We start from the raw sequence: 22,289 nt of genomic DNA on the forward strand, positions 1-22,289 counted from the left end.
CCCGTCCCGGCACGAGCCGTGCAGGCTTCCGGGTGGCGACCCTGCCTGGCTGATTAGTAAATTAACCCAAAACATGGCTCGCTAATGACCTTGCTTTATTAGTGGCAGCGGCAATGTTTAGCCAGCATGCTGAGCCGGGCTTCTCCTTCTGCAGCGTGCCAAAGAGCTCTGCAGGGGCTGGAGGCCCACAGAGAGCAGAATGGAACTGGGGGGGTTGGGGGGTGGCGGAGGAGGAGGGGGTGATGGAGGGATGAGAGGAAAAAGAGAGCGAGGGAGCGCGCAGGGTGGACACAGCCGGCTGAGTTCCTCCAACTTCGGCCACACTAGAACATGAGATTTGCAGCCTGGAATAGAAAGCAGATTTGTTCCAGCGCAGCGGCGGCGGGAAAGGCTACGGGCCTCTGCTCAAGAAATGTATATGCGCTCCTCATGTGGAGAAGAGACCAGCCTGGACCACGCTGGTCAAGATTGATGCGTATCAGAGGAGAGCTGGCGGGAAAAGAACAGCTGCAGAGAGGACATTCCCTCTCTCGCTCTCTCGCTCTCTCGCTCTCTCCTCTCCCACATGCTTATTCACTTTCCTCTGTGCATGATGTCATCGACATAACCCTCCTGTATGCATACCAGCTGCTTCTTTTTCTCAGTGTTAGCTGTTCGTCAAATAGTGCTGGCAGTTATACCTCAATATGGGTTTTACCATATTGGATGCCATGACGAGATCAAAGAGTGAATCATAAACAGCCCCACTCCACATCCAACAACACCCACAAATCAAGCAAGTGTTGCATTTCATTTGTGGCAAACTTAAGGTTTAATATAGTGGTAGGCCAGTGCAGGGTTAGGCTCTTAATAGCGTGGCTTGCACTATATCACTATATGGCCCTATATTGCACTATAACACTACATGCTCAAAATAATACCAGTAACTTAAATTATTATTAAAACAAAAAGCAGAACACGCAGTTTCTATTTGCATTCTGGGTGCACATTTTAATGAGGAATACACTTTTTTTGTTTATTTATTTATATAGAGCTTTTTACAACAGGTGTTGTCACAAAGCGTGTTTGTATATCTTGATATTATGTGTGGACTGGCGACCTGTCCAGAGTGTTTCCTGCCTTCCGCCTAATAGACTCCAGCACCCCAAGTGACCCAGAAGGATAAGCGGCTTAGATAATGTGTGTGTGTATGTACACACACACACACACACACACACACATTTTCTAAGCCGCTTCTCCCTCAGGGTCGAGGGGTGATATTATATATTGTATCATTTTTGTTTGGATAGTGGAAAATACACAAACGTTTGAACACCCTCAGTAAAATTATACATTTTGTTGATTTTTTAAGTGAAGAAAAGTTGCAGAAAAAAGATTAAAATCTAAAACGTGCCATAATTTTTACACGGGCCGCAATATGTTAAATTCAGCGAATAGCACAGTCATAATGCATTGCAGTGTGCAGAAGTGTGGTGTAATAATTTGCTCGTGGTGTGACCTGTAGCTTTCACACTGGCGCATTACTCGTGTCACAGATATAGTCGATTTGAAAAAAGCAGTGGCTTGTGGGATGGAGAGGTATCGGGGTGATTTTGGATTGAGAAAGAACACAGAAGACCTTTTCCTTCTGAAAAGCCTTTCACGCCACTCCATGCTACTCACAAGCTCTGGTCAGCACCCACTGGTTGCAGCCAACCATTGCTTAAGAACAGCAGCTGAAAATTAGCCATTTTTATAAATCTGGCAGATTTACATTCTAAATTAATAATGTTGATTAGTGTCCCTATTACATATATATATATATATATATATATATATATCAATAAAGTCAAGTGTACAGTGTACAGACTATCCCACCCTTAGAGATGCTGCGTTCAGCACATTCGTCAGTACATACGTCTGGTGGAATCAGATGAGACGGAAAAGGAAAAAAGGCATCAGCAGAAATCCAATGTAAAGATAAAGGCGACTGGACAAACAGTATCTGCGCCTCATCTGAGCACGCTCACATGGAAGGGCTGGGGGGAGGGGGACGGGGGGCGTGATGACCAGTCGGCTGGTTTTTCTCTGCGTCGGCCTGTCCAGCAGACTGCGTCTGAGATAATGAGGCGGAGGAGCCTGTGTGGCCCAGGCTTGGAGACATCATTACTGCCTCTCCATACAGCGCAAGCTGTGCATAGTCTTGAGAACTCCCAGCAGACGAGCCAGAGGAGTTCAGCCAGCCACTTTTGAAATAGGAACTTGGTTATGATTGCATGGCTTTTGTGCTCAAAATACACCCACCGCAGAGTCTCGTGAAAGCCTGCTCTTGAGATGCTATTTTTTGCGTCTTTGTAACATCATTACACCAAAGAAGAGGCCGAGGCTCGGTCAGACCATACCTCAAATTGGTATTCTCTGGTTCCAAAACGGTCGCCGTGGCATGGAGTTGTGTGCGGTTGGGCAGACGAGTAGTTTGCAGCTTTTCCCCAGCTTGGAACAAAAGCGCTCACTTGGCCGAGAGCCAGCAGGGAAATTGTATATTTGAACTCTAAAAAGGGTAAACGTAATATTTACAGTACAGTGTTTGCTGGGGTTTTTGTCATCTCCCCAGTCATGCTCAATCTCGCCAGATGCATTTTAAGATTATATAACCAGGCCGTGTAGCCTCACGGCATACATACATGATAGTCCGAAGGAATCGGCCAACTTCTCAAGCACGGACATTGGAAGAGGACTTCTTCTGGGCCTGGAAAGTATTGAAATGTCAGTGCCGCCGGCAGGGCTCGCTGAATGACGGGCAGGTGCTTAATTGTGTGTGAGTATCCACCAGAGGCCCGAGCTGCTGCGGCTTTGCGGAAGCGGGAAGCATGGCCGGAATAGCAGATGAGTGTTTTTGTTTGGGGAGTGCCTCGGAGGCGGGTCTCGCATTCGGCGGCCATGCTGCTTTCCTTTGTGATCCTTTGGAGATTTCTTCTGTTATTGGTATCGACTTGACAGGATTTGCATCTGTTGCGGTGCGCCACTTAATCCAGATCAGTCCTTAATTCTAATTAAACTGCTCGGGGACGCACTTTGCCGCCTTGGCAAGTCACGTCCAGGGCCGCGTCTGCCTCCAGCCACGCTGTCTCAATCCGTTTGACCTGAAAATCAAACGGAGGCCAATGCTGGCTGATAAAATATGAACTGGGAGTGGAAGGGTGCTTGTGTTTTGTTGTGAGGGCGAGCCAGAGCATCTAAAGGCCATCTTCCTCATAAATAGAGATGGGAGGTTTAACCAGCTTTGCTATTCGTATGTCTGCATTTTCAACAAACAATAATCAGATATGCCTATGAGGAAATATTTAATATTGTTATGAATTAAATGGAAGGTTATAACGCGGCTTGCTTCATGCATGCAGCTAGCAAAAGAGATCATCTCTACCAGTTCGGTGGATTTAGTTGTTTTATTTTAGTTTTAGACATATATACACGATTAATCACGGAATGAAAACTTCCACTGTAAAAATGTATCATGAACTGATTTTTTTCCAGTCTGCCTTATTTCAATACCTAATTCAGTAAACGAATACGAAGATTATTCAAACAAATGCAAATTTGATCCTTATACCTTAAATCACATCCAGCCACATGCTGTCACATGTTCAGTCAGAAATTGCAAGATTTTGCTTTTTTTAGGTTTTTTTTTTTTTTTACTTTTCCCCAATTTTCTCCTCATATTAGTCGTTTCCAATCCCACCCACTGGACTCCCCCTGATCACACGATACCACCAGCGCTAGGAGGGTGAAAGCAAACACAGGCTTCCTCCAAGACCTGTGAAGCGCCACTGCATCCTTTCGAACTGCTACTCGTGAAATGTCACTGGGCAGCTGAACGCGTGGAGGAAAGCGCCAACCACCAGATCTGTTGCATGTTTGGTGGTGGGGGAAGGAAGTTGGGGCTTCCTACCCACCCAGAGAGCGAGGCCAGTGTTAATTATAATAAAATATGTGTAAATATATACACGTGTATGACTTCCTCGTTCAGAAGTATACAGGCATTATTGCAGTGCAAGATTTTAAGTAAATGAATACTTGAATGACTTTGGATAGTCACATCCCTAGTCTGCCGCCATCGGGTACCAAAGACAGGGTCTTCGTTTCATTCTGGGGTGGACCTGGAGCGAGGCATCTCGTGCCACACATCACGTGACGAAGGCAGGACGCAGCCTCACTTTGGCAGCGATGGCTGGTGGCGAGCGCTTTAAGATGTTTAATTAAAGACGGTGTGTGACAGGAGGGAGACCTGCGTGGGGTCCGGAGAGGACGCGGGCTAATCCTCTTCCCGCGCTGCTCCATCCCCATGCGGGCATGATTGATGAACTGATTCCACTTAACGTCTTCATTTGCACAGAGCGCGGTGCCTCACCCCGCTCGGGTGCAGAGGCTCAGAGAGAGAAAATGATCAGAAAGAGAGAGACAGAAAAGCAGAGGAGAAGGAGAAGAAGAGGAAAGAGAAGGCAGGAGTGAGGATGAGAGATAAAAAAAAGGAGGGGAGAGAGAGAGAGAGAGATCCGAGGGTGAGAGAGTGAGAGAGACGACTGGTTGGAGGAAGAGTGAAAGAGAGAGACACGAGGGAAAAGAGAAAAATGGAGAGAATGAGAGATGAGAGTTGCTCTGCTACCACTTGCTACTATGGTAAACCAACGTTTCTGATAAACATTATGGGTCGGTTTCCTGGACAGACTGAGCCTAGTCTTGGGCTCTGTTTGGGCTACATCCTTTCATTGGAGTATCTCCATTAAGAATGCTCTGTAGACCAGGTCTAGGATTAATCCCTGTCTAGATAAATGACTCTGTGAGTTACGCTGGGTACCACCGAGGCCCAGCCCAGGTCCTGGTAATCTACCACCCTGCAGAATTCAGCTCCAACTCTAATCTAACACAGCTGGTCCAGTAACAAAGGCCTTCAGGGGCTTCTGAATATTCGAGCCAGGTGTGCTGGATCTGAATTCGCCAGGGTGGTAGATCTTCAGGGCCAGGATTGAGCACTCCTGCTGTATGTAGTATGTCATAGAACATGTCTGAGCACACTGCAGTTAGGTGGAGGAACATGCCTCAAACACATGCTTAAAGAATGTTTAGCATCGGAATAGCACTGTTTAAACTCTCAGGATCAGATGTGAGAAGATGCAGTGCGATATATGTCATGATGAGGCTGCGGTATGTGCGCTCAGTCCGAGTTATCGTTTCAGAAACTGTTTTCTTAGACAGGGTAGAATGACCTCTGTGGAATGTTGTGGTGGGATAGATCCTCATTCATCAGCACTGATTAATCTTCTGCCCTGAGACGGACTGGCGACCTGTCCAGGGTGTATCCTGCCTTACGCCCAGTGACAGCTGTGATAGGCTCCAGCACCCCCCACGACCCAGAAGGAGAAGTGGCTTAGATGTGTGATTAATCTCTTCATCACTAAACACTAAAAAATCGGTGTTTTGTCTCGAGCTTGCTGACAGCTCCTTTTAAACCCTCGCAAACAAGCAGGTGGGGCTTCCAGCAGTAAATTTAATGAGCTGCAGTCTTAGGCCTTGGGCTCACTACACGACATTTAAAGTCTACACAGATTATTTTAGGGACAGATTTTTTGGGGAACTGAAATACTGGGGGTCACGTAATGAACGAATAGGGATCACACACTACTCAACTTTTAAGCTGTTGCAGGACCTCACAGAATTCACGCGTTCTCCAGCTGCAGAGAGAACCAAATAAACAAACGTGGAGCTGCTGATGCTGCTTTCTCTGCCGTTTGCCCTGACGCAGTAAATAAGCAGCAGATTTGAAAATGTGATCTGTTTGGTATTTTTACATAAACTCGTTTGTGCTCATGCCTTAAACTCATTTAAAAGCTTCGCTCCACACGTGAGAGACTTTTCACCATTTTTCTTACTGTTCACTCGCTGTGTTTTCTTCGTTCGTGCTCTCAGTTTTGCAGGAATCCGTTCAGAATGAGTCGCTGATCGAGTCGGGTCGAAAGAATCATACGTTTGATAGACTTTGACTGGTCTGAAACTGACTGGCCCTCACACACGACTCGATTCTTTCCAACTGTCGACTCCGACTGACCCAAACATCTGTAGACTAGATCCGACCAGCTCAGACTCAGCCAGACTGAGAATTGTGGCTAAAGTCAGGGTGAAAGTAGTGAAGTGTAACTGCGGCTTTAGCAAACTGAAACTGTGGGTGCATGTTGCACATGTTGTACATTCATCTGAGTCTCTCTCTTGCTCATTGACGTTCCCTCTGGAGCCTTCTGCTAGGACAGCAGTCTCCTATCAGTGGGTCAAATCTAAAGCTAAAACACACTTACATCAGAGCGGCGTTTGCCCGGACTTGGCGTGTTTGGGCTTGCGTATTTTAAAAGGTAGCCCCCTGCTGGGAAATGGGTTACATTCGAAATAGTTCACACCAACGTGTTACAAAACCTCCTGCATTATTAATTTGTTTACTGTGAGACGAGGGGAGAGCAAGCTGATGTTGAGCTTCCCAGCTCTCCAGCTCTCAGCTCTCTACACTGGAAAAAACCGTTTGGCGTGTTTGTTAGTCTGGATTGCAGCACCCCAACCACCACACTAGGGGTGGAAAAATAAACAATTCATAGATGTATTGACAAACTCTGCACAGTACGCAAACCAACATTAGTGTATATATATATCCTTTCATGTAAAATACTTATAAAATGTTAATAATACCAAACAATTCTGATGAAGAATATTCATCCAATGCGTGTAAAAATCAAATAATAGTTATATATCATATTTTACACCATGAATTGTAAGAAATTTCTACCCAGAATACACACAGTGCTTACTTGAACTTGCTAATAAATTCTAAAATAATCTGTGAACACTGTAAAGTACATTCTTTAAAGTTCACAAAAATATGCATCTGTTTTTATCCAATAGAATAATCAGGACAATAAGTTCATACCTACAATATATCTGGATTTTATACAATGATAGGTAAGTGACCAACATAAAAGAAGTATTTTTTAAAAAAAATGTAATTCTAATGATTTTCAGTGTCAGAAGCCACATAATAAAGGGTAGGTGAGATTATTTAATAGCTGTACGTGGTTTGTGGTGTGATGATTTAGGCATGCAGTACAATAGGCCTCTGTTATTTTATTATATATTCTAGCTTATTATTGCTATAATTAAGTTACACACACACACACATATATCACTGCTGTCGGAAGAAAACCTTGTATCTCCATTTTTGTCATTTTTCAGTTTTTTACATAAATTGAAAATGCCTGTTGGCCTTTACATTGTGTGTAAATTTCATGATGACTGGACCAAAAGTCAAGTTTGGAAAACATTCTGGTTCCATTGACTTCCATCAAAAGTAAAGCAGTTTTTTTTTCCTTTTCCTGTGAAGTTACCATTCTGGAGATGAGAGGTTTTCTTCCGATAGAAGTGATTTTATATATATATACACACACACACACACACACACACACACATATATATATATATATATATATATATATATATATATATATATATATATATATATATATATATATATATAGATAGATAGATAGATAATTATAGTAAAACTAAAGCTGCCTTAGTTTACATCGCCTGCATGTTTGTCAAGCAGGAAGACTATAAATGAGATTTTCTGCAGAACTATTCTGTAAAATATAGATCCTCCCTCTGATCTGCAGTCCTCTTTCGTTAGTGTGCTCTGGAGCGAGAGTCGTTGTGCTGGGGCGCAGTGAAGTCATCGGGGGGCGACGTGTGGCTCGCAGGCTGAAATAATGAGTGTGCGTGGGGCCCGGGGCCTGGGGCCGGTGGAGCGGAGGTGGCCCCGCTGTCCACCCGTGTCACCAGGAGGCGATGGGGGAGCAATTTGCCCTCTAAAGCCGCAAAGCAAGAGCGAGCGAAGTGGCACCCTGTGGGCCTGGACAGGAGCCAGCTCCATGTCCAGAATGAGGGGCAGCCCGGCGGTCCTCTCACACACACACACACACGCACATACACACATACGCACTTTGTGCCTGCAGAGAGCGAGAGGAGAAGACTCAGGTGAAGGTCGATCGAACATCCGAGCTATAGGAGAGAAAAGGCCGGAGCCAGCGGGGGCCGATTTTCCGCCCAGACTTGGCCCTGGATTTCGCTGTGCAGACCAGAGTGTGTGTGAGAGAGGGGGAGTGTAAGGACATTGTGCCTTCACCTTTCTCATCCTAATCTTCAAATCTCTCTCTGAAATGCTAAAATCTCTCTCAGGAACTCTCCCGCTCATCTCAGCACAGCTTAAGCAGCCACTGAAGAGACTGTATGTGTCCGCGAGAGCAGTGGTTCCCGAAAACTGGGACGGGGAATGTTTAATACCGGGCTGGAACTGGGCAGCAGCAGGACAGGAGTCAGTAGCCTAACTTTCCTATTTTCATATTATTACTATTATTAACGTAGTAAGTGTTTTTATACTGTTCTTTTTTTAATTAAGACTTAATTATTGCCATTAAAATGTTCATAAACTAATACTTTAATCGAATTTTAAATATATCAGCCTATGTCACGTCTTTGCATGGTTTCTCTCGAGCGTGCATGTAGGTTGCAGTTGCTGGCTAGCCAGTCAGAAATAACGCTGACAAAATGAGTAAAGTTTTATTGGGGCTGAAACACAGAAATAAAACAAATACAGGAATGAAAAATGTTGACCACTAAATAAAAAACAGATTCTTTGATGCTTGGGATGCTAATAATAATAATAAGAAAATATTATGCCATACATCTAAAAAAATGATAAGCTTTTAAAAAAAAAACGATCAGCTGTGGTTGGTATGCTGGTACGTTGGTATGCCAGTGCCATAAAAAATGTTTATAGAGCACTTTAACTTTGTACTGGTGGCAGCTCAGAGTGGTTTGCCGAAAGGTTGTCAAGCTGCCACTTTGTGTGAGGCAGGGAGAAGCTAACGAATAAGGCTATGAAGCCGCATTTGGAGGCAAAGCAGTCCTCGGCTACAGCAAAACAAAGGCTGATTTTCATTACATGAGTAGTAGAGGCTGCCTCTTCAGATGAGCTAGTGAGCTAACAGAGCTAACTAGTACATTTGGCTAAGGACTGAGGACTCGCCATCTTCAGGTGGTCCTTTCTCGGCAGTGGATGACGTGTCAACGTGTTCGTTTGTCAGATATTTTCTCTGAGCGTGTTTACATGCACGTAATAGTCCGATCATAATCGGGTTTCCGCAATTATCTGACTATTCAGTCATGTAAACAGCACACTTTGATTTCTTAGACCACTCTCGATGAAATTAAGGGTTTAATTATTCTTCATCTTCTAGATGTTGTATGTTCATATTTTTAGGTAAAGTGGTGTAATATTTTAAAAATATTACGCCACTATTTTTAAAATAGCATGAAGTTTGAGCTTTACGCTACGTTTACGTCACGTCTCCTTCTGTGAGTTTATCAGCTGAGTTTACTGTCTGACTCAGGCAGACCTGGACTTTATTACCGTTATCTGATTCCTCACGTTCATGTAAACGGTTTGGTTGGATTACTGACAGAATCTGATTATACGCCGTTATATCAGTTGTATCAGATTATTAAGTGCATGTGAACACACACACTGTTTCTGGACCTAGCTAACATCAGCTGAAGTACTTAGGCATGTCAAAGCCAGTTCTGCCTTCTCCGTCCTTGTCCTTAATAATACGTCCTCTGCAGTGCGCTCACATTAAGGCTCTTGTGTTTCGTAGTGGCAAAGTCTTATATGCTTGATCACAAATACTTTCTTCCTGTGATAAAATGGAACAATCCTAAGAAATAAGTGATTTTAGTAGGTTAATTAAGTACTTGAACCCCTGTACTCAATCGAACCTGAACTTTGGTTATTTTCCTGACCTCATGCAAAGACCTAAAGACGATTTGCTGGATGTGGAGTATTTATGTCACTCATGACAGCATAAATAGTTTAGTCCAAACAAATTAAAGCCTTGAATTTAAAGAGAACAAAAGCCCCTACTTTTATAATTGTGCTGCGTTGATGATGCCAAAAATGCCAAAAATATATCTGCCAGCTCCATAACTCACGACTTATTTTGCCTTAGTTAGATGCCCTATAAAAGCTGCTTCTTTGAATTTACTTGAATTAGATATGTTTACTTAATTTCCACCCAAATTCTGTTGATATATTTTATTAGTGTGGAACATATCGCAGGTGAACCAAGCGAGTAAATTCAGTGCTTCACTTTTTTTTTTAGCGTGATGCACTTTCAGCACAGTACTGGAAATGATGGTGGCTTGGCGCGGCAGCAGTGGCGGTGTTTGATATACGACAGGGCCACATGCTTTATGGCTTTACTAAATCAACCAGGATGGCTTGAATATCACAGGTGATCAGTCTTCACGCGTGGACAGCCGGGCTTCAGTTGTCAGCTTGTGCTGAGTAACACGTCTGCTGTTAAGAGCTGCTGGTCAGTTTTTTGATGCAGCTTCAGTATTCACACAAGTGCACGGAGTAAGAAAAGCTTGTACCAGGATTTGGATGAAAACATGCTTGCGTTTGTCTTGAAGCGGCTTCTGGATTGTGTGAAAAGCAGAAGTTAGCACAGCTTACAGACTTTAGTTGATTCTGGGACTCTTTCTACCTCTTAATCTGCTCTGCTGTCATTACATTTATGCTGATATGGAAAAAACATTATTTAAGGTTTTAGTTTTGCTGAAACTTAATAACTGCTTTTGCAAGCAGTGCTGATGTCCATAGCTCACTATGAGCTGCCTTTGGAGATGCCTGCACACTCTCAGAAGTAAAAGTACTAAACTGTCTCTGGGGCAGGGCCCTTCTTGTCACTAGGGTGCTACCCTCAAGGGTACATCTTAGAACCTTTAGGCAGGGAACATAACTGTACCATAATATTTTCCAGGCTGTACTGACTCCACACCGAAAAGGTACAAATATAAATTTTCGACTAGGAAAAACTTATTTAAGATACGCAACTGGGCCTTAAAACCACTGTTGTACATTTGAGGGAACCTTTATTTCCAGTGCGCCACACACAAAGAAGTAGAAGACTAATGCTTCTGACGTTTGTCAAAAAGTTCTAGTTGCTGGGGCACAGTTGATCCGCCAGCTTAGTTGTGGCCATGCCAACAGCAGAGACAACAGCGATTGGTAGAGTGAGTTTATTTTGACCGTGAAAAATCAAACAGAAAGTGAATAAAATAATGCCTCATTTCCTCCATCTGCAAGTTTACATCTGGTGTCTAAGACATCATCAGTTACACGTGTTTGATCAATTCACTGACACCCAAAATAAATCACACCCGTTCACGTTCGTAGTGTAACGGCCTCAACTTTGATGAAACACATCAGCAACAAGCATTTCCATAACAATCTGAATTGCATGTGAATGTGTATGCATCTACAATTGCATTCCTTTTCTCAGCGAGGTTCTTCTTGATCAGCTACACGTCCTTTCAGACCCACAGCGCTGAGTGGTCTTCTCACAGTGGAAGGATGGACAGAAACACCTGTGGATGTTTTCAGATCTGAAGCAGCTTGATCTTCTCCTCTCTCTCAAAGATTTTTCTCTGTAGCGTTTAATGTTTTTTCCCTTGTTTTCTTTAGACTTTTACCTTCCTTATGTTAGTTATGCAAGTTATTATGTAATACCTACTCTCCTCAGAAAGATCTCCTGAAAAATGACTAACTCTCTGACTTCTGACACCGTATATCAGAAAAATAAATAGAGTAAAGCCAATAAACTTAAATACAGTAAAAAGTAACTAGAGCTTCTTTTCAAAAACGAGACTGATGTCTTGTGAGGTGGTTTGGAAACAGGTTATGTTCCAGATTTCACCTCCATCGCATGTACGTTTTAAATTCCAGCACAAAATCTGTAAAATAACCAGCACAGTGAGCTGCTGATGAAGCGCTAACCACGATAACCACACGCCTCCATGAGGAGAGGATTGAAAATGTACACTGGCATATATAAAGTCTACTTACTGTATTAATGTTATGTGTTTAGCACAAATAAATACTTAGTGCTCAGATACATAGATTTTAAAATGTGTGTGTGTGTGTGTGTGTGTGTGTGTGTGTGTGTGTGTGTGTGTATATGCACACACACACAAACACATTTATACATATAGACACGCACACATATTTATATAGATATAGATTCCTATACAGTTCAGAGGAATGCTTGGGGTGGCTAGTGAGAGGGAAAGGGAGTGAAAGAAGGAGTTAAAAAGGAAAGGAAAACAAGAGAAAGAGTTAAAAAAAGGAAAAAATCAGAGCATAGCTTTTGCTTGCATTAGCTCCCTCCTCCTTCACCACCCCTCCCTTTCCCTCCTACTCTCTCTTTCTCTCTCTTTCTCTCTCTCTCTCTCTCTCGCTCACACACACACACGTTTACACACTTTCGCTACACACACACACACACACACACGCCCTCATCTATAATTGATGCTTGCTCTGGGCCGATGCTGCAGGGCTCGGGACTGAGGCAGCTGCTTAGTTTATGGAGGAAAAAGGGAGCAAGATGGTGGAGCAGGTATTTTTTCCCTTTTATTTTGCTTACCAAGCGTATTCCTGTAGTTTTTTCTCTTTTCCCCCCCTCTGCGTTTCCCTTTTGTGCTGTGGCTGCAGACTAAAGCAGTCGGCGAGTGTGTCTGACAGAGAGAGAGAGAAAGTGTGCCTTAAAGAAAGAGGGAGCCCCCTTCAGCTACTCTTTTCAGGCTGTCTTAGTCTCAGCAGCTGGTTTGCTTTCTTCCAGCCCGCACTGTTCTCTCTCTCTCTGTCTCTCTCTCTCTCTCTCTCTCTGTTTCTGTTTCTCTCCTTTTCTAGTCGTTCTCCAGGTTCGTGTCGGTGGCTGAAATTACAAATTTAGCAGCCAGCTGCAGCGACAATCATTTCAAGCAGCCAGGCTGTGCAGTTAGCAGCCGAGCCAGCAAGAGGCGTTTTCAGCTTCAAACGCTTCGCTTTGGCAGAGCGTGGAAAAGAAACTCCGCCGTCCAGAGCAGCACTTTGAGAGCCAGCGCGGCCAAACGGCTTCTACCCGCGTTAACTATTTAATAGCGAGGCAGAAAAGGCAACTTCAGTGAACCGTTTTTATACCGTAATTTGGAAGAGTGCGATATTCAAACTGCAAGTGCTGCGATTTTTATTGTCCTACATTATTCACTGTTGTTGTAAGTTTGGTCCTAAGTGGGGTATTTAATCTAAGAATGTGGAGCTCATGAGCTGGCAGTCTGGCACACTGCACTCAGGGTTTAATCTCAAGCCTGCAGAAATGCTTGTATTTCTTCTGGGCAAAATAAAACACAGGCCTGGAGCCTTTTGATTATAGAAAATAGTCACATTTAAATCACAGTCACAATTAGATATTTTTGCCAAACTGTTCATTCCCTTTTTGATAATGTGATTTCTCAAAGCCGCCTCTGTTTTGATATGTAAACAATGTCATCTAACAATGCTGAGTGTTTATTTTGTGTAACTAACCACAAGAGTATGAATGTACAAAGAAAAAATCTCCATTGTTTTTTTTTTTTCCTACATCATCTGAACACGGCAGCTATCTTTTACGTTGTGTGACAGTTGTGCAATGACTGGAGCAACAGAAATGCTCCAAAATAACTTGGAATAAAATCTCTTTGCATCAGCTTGGATCCAAAGTTAAGAACATTTTCGCTTTCTGCTGTAAACTTGCTGTTTTGTTTTCTGTTCAGGCAGAGATCAAATCAATAATTGAATTATTTAACTAAGCATTTCTATAGGTGACCTGCGTTTTGAAAGTCCAATACAGGCGTCTGCTTTTATACAGTGATAGAAAACCGGCTACCACACAGCAAACTCCAAAATTCCTCATTCTGGTCCATTTTACTGAGCAAAGTGGTCATTCACGCCTTCTCTGGAGGCTGATTTGAATGATTCTAATAGGACACAGGCGAATACTGGACCCCCGTTGAGACATTAGGACAGGGTTCAGTGACATGCAGCTCTTTCACTAGCCTGTTGTGCCTCCACAGCTGAACCAGATCAGTAGGTAATGATAAAATAATTCTCCTCTACAGTAAAATAAAGCTCTGCTGATCCTTCAACACAGTTTAACAGTAAATGGTCTTAAACGCTGGAGTTAATGTAGAACTGCTGATTCACCCTTTAACCCTGAAGATCAGCGCAGACGGCTGGTCACCATAGCAACACAGACAGCAGTCTCGCCCAGCTAGCAGCTACGAAACGACAAAGAGAGAGATTTAAGACGAACGTCGATAATTTGAAGACGAATGGACTTATTAGTGTTTATAGTCACTCCAGCTGGTTTCCTGATACGTTTAATCTGTAACGAGAAGCTGAAACACTTAAAGGCCACAAAAGTTAAGTCGTTTCTCGTTCACCAGGTTCTTGTTTGAATTTCCCCGTTCCACCTTAAAAGGTGCCACAGTTACGTTTCTGGAACTCAGGCGCCACTTAAGGTACAGCGGGAAAATTCGAACAAGTAGCTGGTGAACGAGAAACGACTTCAGACTCAAAAACTTTAATGTTAAGAGACATTTTACAAGAAACTGATCTACTTTAGTGGACAGGTTTCCTGCTGGAGATGCGAGAAAAGCAGCTGTAGCTGAGCTGAAGCTTAAAGCAGAGTCTGAGTTTTTGTTTATATATTTATCCTATACTAGCGCATCAGCACACACTGAGACACATTTACAGCCACGGTGGTGAAACGTCACTTGAATAAAATGGACATTTGGGTTCGACCAATGCATTAGGGTTAAAAGGGTTAGGCATTGTCAGGATTCGTAAGGCGGCGTTCCCCCAAGTGTTTGAGAGGAGCTAGATGAAGTGTTTGTGTGATGTAGCCAAGCTGTGTCCCTTTACGGTCCAAAATAAAGCTTTTATAAAGGGCTTTATATGCCTCCATTAAAGTCATCCTCATAAGGAGCAGGATGGCAGCAGACAGCCTCCTCTTCGCGTGAGATTATAATTGCACATTGTCGTGAAAAGACCCTTCGCTCGTGTTTTATAGCCGCGTCTGTTTTCCAAGCGTTCGCCCGAGAGCCGAGAGCCGCGCGGTGATGGATCTGCTGCACTGCCACGTAAAACATATTTCAGCCTCCAAATGTGGTTCTCATTAGGGAGGAGGCCGGAACGTTTAGCTAAGCCTGACTGTCTGCCATCTCTTTTCTCTTTGCCTTCGCCGGCCAACAGCGATTTCACAAAAGGCCTCCGCTGAGCTCCCGCAGACTGGAGGTAGCAGGCCGGCTGCAGCACGAATCCCAGAAGCCTCAGCTAACCGCGGCGTCCGCAGCCTCCACGCCCCTCTCACACTTCAGCAGACAGAGATGCGCTGAGTTTACTTGATTCAAACGTGTACATTGTTTACAAACTGACCGACGTGCAGTATGATCTGATATTCATATGGAAACGATGAACACGTTTGAATTGAGCTTCATTCAGTTCATTACTTCTGCAGTCTTTCTTTTCTCTCTCTCTCTCTCTTTATTTCTTGTCTTTGCTTTTCGTTTTTCCGTTCTTCTTTCTTACCTCCTATCTTTCTCTTCCTTTTCTGAGAAACGTCGTGAAGTGAATTGCGTTGATTTAAACGTGTACGTTGTTTGTGTTACAGTATGATGGAAGATGTTTTATTCATCCGGAATTTATCTACATGCTTAAAGCAGATCAGTTCAGTGCCTTCCTTCTGTAGTCATTACAGTTTCTCTCTTTCTTTCTTTCTTTCTTTCTTGCCTCCTTTTCTTTCTTCTTCTTTTGTCTGATTTTCATTTCTTGTCTGTGATTTTTATTCTTTGCTTTTCTTTCTTGTCTGAGTTTCTTTCTTTCATCTCAGTGATTTTCTTTCTTTCTTGTCTGTGATTCTCATTTATTCTTTCCTTCTTTTTTCTCAATTCTTTATTTTTTTAAACTTCCTATTTCTTGTTTCTTTTTTCTGTCTTTGTTTCTCATTCTTTCTTTGTGTTGCTTTTTTCTTTATTTTTGTCAGTCGTTTCTTTCTGTCATTTTCTTTTTTCTTCAATGATTTCTTCTTTCGTTTCGTTTCTCCTTTCGTTGCTTTTCATTCATTCATCACCCTCCCCTTCCCTGCGTTTTTGACACTTGTTCCTAAAGAGTTTAGCGCTCCTAATCAGATGATATCCTAATTACGGGCGCGAGGCGTCTGCTTTCGGATCTAAGCGAAGGTGCCGTGGAAAGTGCTGATGGCGTTAATAGCAAACAGTGTGATGCGTAACATCTGCTTCGGGAGCAGCAGGGAGAGCTTCATCACAAGGAGCCGTTAGAGAGAAGCGCCTCCTCTGAGCTCCCCACCGCTCCTTCAGGCTTCAGGAGCGAGGGGCTTCTTCACTGCCTGCTCTTTCAGTGATCTGGAGGAGGAGAGGAGTGGAGAGGAGAAAAGAGGAGAGGGCAGACTGGAAAGGGAGATGGGGAGGGAAGAGAGCAAAGGAGAAAAGGGGAGAATAGAGGAGAGAACAGAGGAACTCGTGTTTTGCTTATGGTGTATGAGGAGCTACTCATGCACTTAGCATCAAACTACTCAGTGTGTGGGATTCACAGCCCTCCTCCAGCTTCACGGACACACACCTGTGTGTTAACCCAATGAGGTCCCTCATCACCCACACATCTATCAGATGTTAAAATTAATAGGCTTATGATTATGTTCCTGTTTCAGTCATACAGGAAATGCAATTTTTATAGACTTGAATGGTTTATTAAAGTATCCAGACTGTTAATAAAGTCAATATAAGAACTTTATACTACTTCTTAATGTATCATCTTGTACCGTGGGGGGAGGAGGTGGGCACATATGCTGAGATAAGCGACTTTTATTGTGGGCAAATCCAGGGTCATGGTCAAAACGGTCCAGGTTCAAACGGCCGATACGGAGAGCAGGAGGGACAGAATTAACACAAAACCTCAAACAAGAACCAAACACCACGACAATACAATACAATACACTACAATGCAATACAACACAGCCAACACATCAAACACGATCAAACAACAAACAAAGACCAGCACTAGACTAAAGAAAACACAGGGCTTAAATACAAGAGGGCTAGGTGGGACACAGGTGGTTACAATCAGGGGTGGAGTCAGACAACAAGGGGGCTGGACTGAACCAAAACAAATGCACATGGATGAAAAAGTAAACAAAAAAGCACATGACAGGACTGGGAGGGGCCAATCGTGACACATCTACTCACTATTAGACTTTTAACCTCCAGCTTATATTTAGGGTTTTCCATCTTAATTCACATGTCCAAATCATAAGGCAAATTATTCAGTAATTGCATGAAATAAATATAAAGTGTTGGTGTTTTTTGTGTCAGATTAACAGAAAATGTATTTTATGATCATAAACATAATGTTACCTGCTTACAATTTACTGCTGAGAGCCAAAAATCTTTGTGTTATTCTCTAAAAGTGATGTTTCCAGAGCAGATCACTGAAGAGACGCCGTCTGTTTATAGTTTAGAGCCCAGATTTGGGGAAAAACGGGTCGACTTTCAGTAGAAAAACAAACTGAGTTCAGCTTCTTTTATTATAAGGGTTTAAAATGACATCACCGTCTATTAGACTGGAGAGAAGAGCTACAGCCTCACACGACGCCCAGCTTCTGAATGGAGCTTATGGAATATGAACGTTATGAGGAACATGACCAAGTGCAGTTTGGACCCACCGGTGGTCCCGAGGAGTTTAAAAGATGAACTTGTTTTCTAAATTCTAGATTCTAATCATTGATCTATTTCCCATTTTTAGTCAACATTTATATGATTTTGAGTTGAGGATATCAGCTTAGATGAGATCTCGTACATCATTAGCTAAAGGTGCCTGTGTTAAATATTTCTGTGTTTGTGGCCGACATGTTCGTGATATAATGACTGTATATTTTACAGATATTACATGACCATCATCACCCTGAAAGCATCCTAAAACAAATTTAGCATCGTCCCCTGCACTATCGTTATCCCTCATGAGACAACGGAACAACCTTAACATATCATTACTGAACAGCTCACTCAGGTTTCCGTTCATTTAACTAAACTGAAACAAAGATTAATGAGTGTGTTTACATGCACTTAATAATCCGATAACTGTAGAAAATCAGATTTTGTCAGTGATCTGATCAATGCATTCACATGCTCTTGAGATAATGGGAAAACTCCAGGTCGGCATGACTAATCGGATTTCTGCTTCGCAACCGGACAATAAACTCACAGAAGAAGATGCAGCGTAAACATAATGTAAAATTCAAGGGTTTTTTTTAAACATCATGCCGCTTTACCTGAAAATATCAACATACATCATCTAGAAGATGAGAAATATTTCATGCATTTGATTTCAGCATAACTATAGAAGTGTTTTGCTGCCTCTCGCGGCGACACTGCTCGCTTATTTCCGGTACCGCAGTCTGTTTTCACACATGCTCAGATGAAAGAAATCAGAGTAAGAGCTCACAGCACTGAGAAATCTGATTATTGAGCTAAAACCCGTCTTCTGTATCAGATTTCTTAATCAGATTTCTAGACTTTACTCTGATGTACGTTTTTGGTTATTGAGTGCATGTAAACACGCTCACCAAACTGCTCCTGTCTTATAGGAGATGTTGTTTTCCAACCTGTAGTGCAATTTTACTGTCTGTCTGACCGTAGCGGGAGCACAGAAGGCGTTATAACTTCAGAGCTTCTGTTTGTACATCGCTGTGGTGCTGCTGTGAAATGCTGCATCTGCTTTTGTATATCGTGTAATGCACCACGCTGTGACTTTTGGTCCTGTTTTCTTGCGCTTATCTCCGTCAGCTGCCGCCTTCTTTCTGTCGGTTCTGTTTTACTGCCCCCTGTGTAGAGAGCCTACTGAAATCTTTTGGAATTAAAGGAATAGTTTGAAGGGAAATCTAATTCACATCATTTTCACTTACCGCAAATACAGTCAAGCAGCCAAGACATGTCTGGTGTCCAAATTTAGCTTCTTTAGTTTAGCGCTGGGGCTGCGAGGCTGACCTTCACTCTTAAAAAGAAAGTTCTTCCAGGGTCCCTTAGTAAAGATAATGGTTCTGTATGAAACCGTGAACACTTGAAGAACCATCTGCATGGTTAAAGCATTCTTTGTATGGTGAAATCGTCCTTCAGATTGATGGAGAATGTGTTGTGTATATATTTGAAACTGGTTCTCTGTAGCACCAAAAAAGGGTTACAAGCTTGACATTGTAACAATAGCAATGCCCTTTTTGGTGCTCTGTAGAACCTTTTTTTTTCCCAAAGGTTCTATATAGGAACATTTACAACCCATTGTTCATCAGTGTGAAGAACAGTTTCACCATGCAGAGCACAATTTAAGCGTGCAAATGAGTGTTCATGGTTTTATATAGAACCATTTTCTTTACTGAAGAACCATCTTTTTAAGAGTGACGCTAACAAGCACTGGAATTCTTCCAGACCGTTTCTGTAAATGGCTAGAACTGAGGGTAGGGGTGACTACTGACTTCCAGTGTTTCCAAACCCCGGAAAATCCCAGGCTTATTACCTGCTAAGGCTTATTATTCAGTAACTATTCAGGGACTTCAGTGCAAACCGGCTGAGCTATTTGTAGGTAATAGTGTGTAAAACTTTGGGCCCGGGTTGATTTTAACTTTCAGTTCAGTTTTCTTTGTTTTGTTATGTGTAAGTTTATGTTTGATGTAAAGCATCTCATTTTTTAAGCACACCCCCCACCAAAATTGGTCTGAGAGTCATCTGAAGAAGTGCGAGATGTGGCCTTTGCATTGTGCCCTCACAGTGATGGGGGTAAGGAGAAGAGAGCTGCTGTGTGCATGCGTCGTGTGATGGTACGCGAGTACGTGTGTCAGGTACTAGATCTGAATGTTCCCCTTCCAAGGTTGAGAGATGCAAATGGCCAGACGATGATGTCACAGCTTGTGGCCCCCCTGCAGATAGATTTTTTATGTGGCATTTTACATTAAGTGTGCTTCCAGCAGTAAGTAATCCACTTTTGCTGGTTCACAACACCACAGGGACACAACCTGGCCCGGACGACTGCATAAAAACTCAGAGGAAAACGTATGGAAGTATAAACAGTCCCCTCTTTAAAATGGATAACGTATCGAGTGCACAATCTGCATAAAGCAGTCTGTGCCGGTGCCATTGATTTGCATGCGCACGGCGCTTTTTTATTGCTCGTTTTGCAGCAGCAGGACATGCAGCTTGAGCCCGTGGTGGTTCTCACTCATCTAATACAGCTTTGTTTGTCGACAGGACGCGCTAATGCAGAGCTGTTGTAGCCTTTCTGTCTCAGAATGCAAAGTGGAAATTTGCGATGGATTTGCCGTCCACCTGGAACGAGGTGGGGAGACGTCTCCATGCCTAAGTGGATAATCCAGGTGTTTCGGCGGCGGCCGAATGAAGCCTGATCGAATAAGAACGCTCCTCCTGAAATAAAGGTTGCAGATGTTGTGTACGGAATGCGTTCCTCTGCAGACGTGCTTGTTCATTTGTTAACGCCGCTACACGTACCAGCAGCATAATTCGATTCTCCAGGTCGTCCCTGGGAGCCAGAGTTTGGAGCTGTGAAACTTTTGTTTCTGCATTGGCCTGAAAGCAGGACTGATGCTGGCTAAGTTTGGAATTGGATACCCTGGCAAGTCTGCTCCACAGATTCAGTCTTCAGTCTGGCACTGACCATGTCTGTGCATATGGGCATCTACAGCGGGCTAGTCGGTAAATTAAGCCTTTGCCAAACTCAAGAGACGAGCAGAAACATCGAATACGTCAGGGAAAGCTTTAGCTATGGTTTAGCTATGACTTGGTGGTCACCAACCATGGTTCAGTCTACTCTGGTCTAGGTCCAGCCATGATCTGTCACACCTGCTCTGGCTAATTAACGTCTCTGAAGTCCTTGATGGCTGAAAATCGGCTGAATTAGTAAGAAAAGCAATGGCAGCATGTTAGTTAAACTCTGTTTAAGGTGGAACTTTGAAGTAGAAGTATTAAAATTGTATTACTGTATTTTGACAAACACTTAGCTGCACTGCACAGTTTCCCATTAGACTGAATGAGATGTTTATCAATAATCTGTAAAGTTTTTCCGACCTCGTAACAGTATCTGTGAAAGAATGCGTTTTTAGCTGGAGCATTATGTCAAACTTTTGACTTAGTATCTTGAAATTCTGAACAATATTTTTTTTAATTATCACTTATTTTCTGGAGAATATGAGTAACTAAGACACTTTTGACATGTTACATCAAAACAGTAAGTTATCAAATAAAAAAGTAAGGAATTATTTTGTGATTTAACCATAATTAGTTAATATTTACAGAAAAGAAGTCAAAATTTTGCCATTGTAAGTCAGAATTTCAAGAAAGAAAAGTATTATTTTGAAATACTAACTCAAAGATTTGAAATACTGCTGATAGCAATCCAAGAATGTGTTTATGGTTTGTAGAGCATCACTAAGTCACTTGGATCATTTGTCTGAGTGCAACTGCTTTTTTTCTCACCCAGTGAGTGAAGTAATAAGCAACATGGTAACTGAATTTCTCTGATATCCTCTACACTTTCAGCAGGATGTAGCTGTAATCTCTCTCTCTCTCTCTCTCTCTCTCTCTCTCTCTCTCTCTCTCTCTCTCTCTCTGTTTTGTTGTGTAGGGTAATCAGGACGCCCCAGCACCCCCAGAGCCCATGGCCCAGCCTTACCCCTCCGCCCAGTTCGCCCCCCCTCAGAACGGAATCCCCACTGAGTACCCGGCTTCACACCCCCACCCGGCTCCAGAGTACCCGGGCCAGACTGCTGTACCTGACCACACGCTGAACATGTACCCCCCGGCGCAGACACACAGCGAGCCCAGTGCAGACACCAGCGTACAGACCGTCTCCGGCACAGCCACAGTAAGAACACAACACAGAACACAACACACCAGCGTACAGACCGTCTCCGGCACAGCCACAGTAAGAACACAACACACCAGTGTACAGACCGTCTCCGGCACAGCCACAGTAAGAACACAACACAGAACACAACACACCAGCGTACAGACCGTCTCCGGCACAGCCACAGTAAGAACACAACACACCAGTGTACAGACCGTCTCCGGCACAACCACAGTAAGAACACAACACACCAGTGTACAGACCGTCTCCGGCACAGCCACAGTAAGAACACAACACAGAACACAACACACCAGTGTACAGACCGTCTCCGGCACAGCCACAGTAAGAACACAACACACCAGTGTACAGACCGTCTCCGGCACAGCCACAGTAAGAACACAACACAGAACACAACACACCAGCGTACAGACCGTCT

General features: G+C 43.2%; 1 protein-coding gene across 11 annotated transcripts in view; it reads left to right on the forward strand.

Annotated features, from left to right (window-relative positions):
- rbfox1 (RNA binding fox-1 homolog 1) overlaps positions 1 to 22,289 on the forward strand; it is a 398,218-nt gene that overhangs the window by 284,522 nt on the left and 91,407 nt on the right. For 10 of the 11 annotated variants that reach the window (XM_037544776.1, XM_037544774.1, XM_037544775.1 and 7 more), the window contains one exon: positions 21,632 to 21,871. In XM_037544776.1, the coding sequence (XP_037400673.1) occupies positions 21,632 to 21,871 (240 nt within the window). Of the gene's footprint in view, positions 1 to 12,482; positions 12,531 to 21,631; positions 21,872 to 22,289 lie in introns of those variants that run through there. The other variant, XM_017706969.2, reaches the window with a different exon arrangement.

The sequence above is a fragment of the Pygocentrus nattereri genome, chromosome 14 (assembly GCF_015220715.1).
Source record: "Pygocentrus nattereri isolate fPygNat1 chromosome 14, fPygNat1.pri, whole genome shotgun sequence".
NCBI classification, from domain to species: domain Eukaryota; kingdom Metazoa; phylum Chordata; class Actinopteri; order Characiformes; family Serrasalmidae; genus Pygocentrus; species Pygocentrus nattereri.